This window comes from Sinocyclocheilus rhinocerous, unplaced genomic scaffold (genome assembly GCF_001515625.1).
Source record: "Sinocyclocheilus rhinocerous isolate Xijiao unplaced genomic scaffold, SAMN03320098_v1.1 scaffold1163, whole genome shotgun sequence".
In the NCBI taxonomy this organism is placed as follows: domain Eukaryota; kingdom Metazoa; phylum Chordata; class Actinopteri; order Cypriniformes; family Cyprinidae; genus Sinocyclocheilus; species Sinocyclocheilus rhinocerous.
The window spans coordinates 905,027-908,987 of NW_015642328.1; the positions used below are offsets into that span (position 1 = coordinate 905,027).

Below are 3,961 nucleotides of genomic sequence, written 5' to 3' on the forward strand. Positions count from 1 at the left end.
AATGGAAAGCTTATTTATTCAGCTTTCAGATGATGTATAAATCTCAATTTCGAAAAATTGACCCTTATGACTGGTTTTGTGGTCCATGGTCACATATACAGTACAAAATGAATGTAAATTAATATCCAGCTCTCGTTGTCCTATTATTATGCAATTAAAACTTGCAAGCAGCTTAACCTGTTTGTCTTCTCCACAACACAGAACGTGATGCACTAAAAAACATCACTAAACCAGCACCTGCAAAGAAAGGTATGTCGGAAAGCTATGTAACAGCAGCTATATTATACAAATATGCATATGTTAATTGACAGAATTTATTGAAGTGTGATTTTTGTGGGCAATTAAGACCATAAAAACCTAAACCAGAAGATTAGTTTTGTGAAAATACTAGTTTATATTCGTTTTATTCTTATTTCTTTGTGAATCACTTTGAACTGTTATTTAGATTAAAGGGTATCACAACAAATTATTTATATCCATTATATCCAAGAAATTATTAACTTTTCTATTCTAGATAAAGAGGCTCCAAAAGCTAAGATCAGACCAGAGCCCAAAAAGAAAGGTAAAATATATATTTACTGTTAACAATTGAAATCACCTACCAATATCATTTTCTTTTTGCTAAGTAAAAAGATTCTTATTGTTGTATCAGTGACTAAAAATATCTCTCCTGATGCTAGAAATCACCCGTGAGAAGGTCAAAGAAGAAAAGGAACCTTTAAAGAAAGGTACTATGGCTGAGTGATTTACTAACACAGACTTTTCATATTCATTTTAGCAATAGTTCTTTGAACTCCAAGAATATTCATTATTTTATATATTCATCAACAGGCTTGACATTAATAGTTGATCATGTGATGTCTGGCTAGTATATAATAGTTGACTCATGAATATAGAAAACTTTTCATCTACAACTGGAATCTGATATTCCTTAAGAAGAAATATTGAAAACATGTCTAAGAAAATCAGAGCTGTCCAGCACATAACAAACAGGAACTTTCTAGACCTTAACAGTAACATTTTTAAGATACTTTTAATAAAGCTATATTCTTTTATGTTTTAGAACCTGAGCAGGTCAAAGAAAGAGGTATGCTTTTTTGTATTTGATTTTTTTTTTCAAGTTTAACAGTTATAAAGTGGTATAAAGCAATATTTTGGTGTAAAGTGCAGTCCATGTATTCTGATACTATACACGTAACATGTCAAATGTAACATTTACCTGATGTTTTGTGAATGTTCTGTAATCAGTAGTCGAGCCAACTGAGAAGGAACCTGTTGTGGCCAAGGGAGTAAAAAGTAAGATATACGTGTGTGTGTGTGTGTGTGTGTATAGTTGAAATACTAAAATAAAATGCATAAAAATTACTAAACCTTTTTATTTTAGTTGTCATTTAGTTCATGATAACCATGATGTATTGTAAAATGATTTGATTAAGATCATAAATTAAAGGAAATCTGTATTACCCTTCTGTAGGAGAAGAACCTGATGTCACCAAAGATATTCCAGAGATAGAGGAGGGTAAGTATTGTCACTATATCAAGTGTGAACTTCAGATCATGGTGAACCTTTATTTGCTTTAAGATCACACCACACAAACTGTACATGCACCTATTCTTTAAATGCCATCTTGTAGTAATATATAAAGCATCTTGACAATAGAAACATTTCAAAGTTGGAGACAAAGGTCAAATGGCAAACTTGTGTTCCCTGAAATCATCCCAAAACAACCTCTAATGTCTTTTCCACTACAGAGGACGTTCCCTACTTCCAGTGTTTCTTTGTGGATGAGGATGATACTCAGTATCCGTTCTTCCCCTTTTCACCACCGCTGTGGTGAGTCCAGACAAACCTCGCAGTCTGCTGTTAAACAACATGGCAAAGCCAGTGAAGACGGACCTGTGAACGCTGAGGAACCTGATGCTCTGATGCAGTGGAGAGCTTCACAGTAGGTCCTACAGCATTACACCAGCAACGACTTCCTGGATTTTAAAACTGGAAAACGTCCTTCTCAAATAATTTGTCATTTTGAAGGACAGAGGTTGCAAATGTTGCACTATTTATTATATAATCTTAAGGCTATCCCTCTTTTTATTAATATAATGGATTTGCCTTTTGTTTCAGAATGATTAATATCTATTTATGTCCAAGAAGGAATGTGAGTATAGTTTGTCCAGACAGCGCTGACTTGAAGTAATGTAAGAACTAACTTCCTTTCTGAACACTGCAGTGGGTTCAGGATCGTAATATTTTATACATACAAGGTACATAACCTCATTTTGATGGGGTGCTAATTCAAAGCATTCCACTGTGTTTTCTGTCAGAATGGGGTTTGAAAGTTGTTCACTGTTCGCACAACTGGAAGGGAGGATATAATTAATCAAGAAATAAGTAAACAACGATTTCATGTATCTTTTCTTAGTAAAACTGTTTACTAAACCGTTTACAGAAGTAACAACTGCACTGAGAAATAAGAGCTTTCCACCGTAAGCTCAGTTCCTCTGAATGTATACATTTTATTTATTTTTATTTTATTTTTGTTTTATTTCTCTCCTTTTTTTTAGCTTTCCATACATTTTATTTCATATAACTTGTCAAACTTTTTATAAATCACAGAGGAAACGAATATGTTTTATTCAGTGCTCTTTATAAATGAGCACACTGGATTTTGCATAACAAAATGAAACTAAAATGTGGTGCTAAATCCAAGAAAATGCATTAAACATCAATGCAACTGCATTGTTTTAATATATTACATTGCAAACCCTACCAGTGTACTGTTTTTGAATTTCTCCGCATAACAATAGTTTATGTACGATAATGTCTGTAAAAATGTGGATGTGTTTTTGCAATATTACATGGATAGTCCTACCTAACATAGAGCAGCCAATTAAATGGCATTCTGAATTGTCTATTGCACATTATACTCATACAGAAGATAAAATTATGTGCCAGATGAAAGGTATTGCATGCAACAACAGTGTTTCTCAGCACTGCCCCTAGTGGCTCGCTGGCTCATTACTTCATTACTTGATTTAATGATGTTAGTGAGTGTTTAATGGTGTGTACTAGTGAGACACACCATTAAACTAGTGTGCCGGTGGGCCGCCCCGGAGACATTTCTTTTACTGCCGCTGTCTTTTCTGCAGGAGTTCAGCATGTGGCTCCATTGAGGATAAACTCATGTCTGTACAAAGAGCTTTTTTTCTCTGATGTACAGTAACTTAGGGTGACTGTAGATTCTATTTTCCCCAGACATGTCCTGGCCAGGATTTCTAAATGGCCTAAAATGTCTGAGTTTTGGCTTTGTTTTTGTACTTGCTGAAGGTAATGACTGAAAAGTAGTTTGTGCAGGCATTGTGCTTAATTGACCAATTGTGGCGTGCAAGAAGGTGGGATGCAGAGAACGGTCAAAGCAATGCAAATACATGTACATATAATGTATGAGGACTGTAAATAGCATGTCAGTAAGAAAACAAAGCCAAAATCTGGACATTTTAGATTTTAGATAGTATCAATCCTGGCCAGGACATGTCTGGGAAAAAGAAGAAGTATAGTCACCTGTACTAATGCATATATAGCAATGCTCACTTGTAACAGAAATAGGCCTCTTTTGGACTTTTTAAAAAGATAGTTACTTTAACCATGGTAGATTATAAACGTGTTGGTGTGTTTACATGCAAACTGTGCAGCAATGAATAACAGCATTTTTCAATAGTTCATATAGTTCTTTAAAATTTGCGTGGTGTTATTTTTAAATCTAATTTACAGTTCATATTTGAAAAATATGTTCCTCAAAGATAATAGTTTTGCATGATGTTTGCATGAATTTTGTTTTAAAAATTTATCTAAACCAGACCCTGTTTAATTTGTGTTTTGTAACACACTAAAAATGTATAATGTAATATTGTATTCATTTTTTTTTTTCTTTTGCATGGTTTTGTGGTCAGATATTCAAAATCA

General features: G+C 33.8%; 1 protein-coding gene across 3 annotated transcripts in view; it reads left to right on the top strand.

Annotated features, from left to right (window-relative positions):
* Positions 1-3,470, top strand: part of LOC107755793 (titin) — a 44,264-nt gene extending 40,794 nt beyond the window's left edge. For all 3 annotated transcript variants that reach the window (XM_016572711.1, XM_016572713.1, XM_016572712.1), the window contains 7 exons: positions 202-249; positions 515-562; positions 681-728; positions 1,064-1,087; positions 1,249-1,296; positions 1,475-1,519; positions 1,753-3,470. In XM_016572711.1, coding sequence (XP_016428197.1) covers positions 202-249; positions 515-562; positions 681-728; positions 1,064-1,087; positions 1,249-1,296; positions 1,475-1,519; positions 1,753-1,838 — 347 coding nt within the window. In that variant the 3' untranslated portion in view covers positions 1,839-3,470. The remainder of the gene's footprint in view (positions 1-201; positions 250-514; positions 563-680; positions 729-1,063; positions 1,088-1,248; positions 1,297-1,474; positions 1,520-1,752) is intronic.
* Positions 3,471-3,961: the final 491 nt, after the last annotated feature.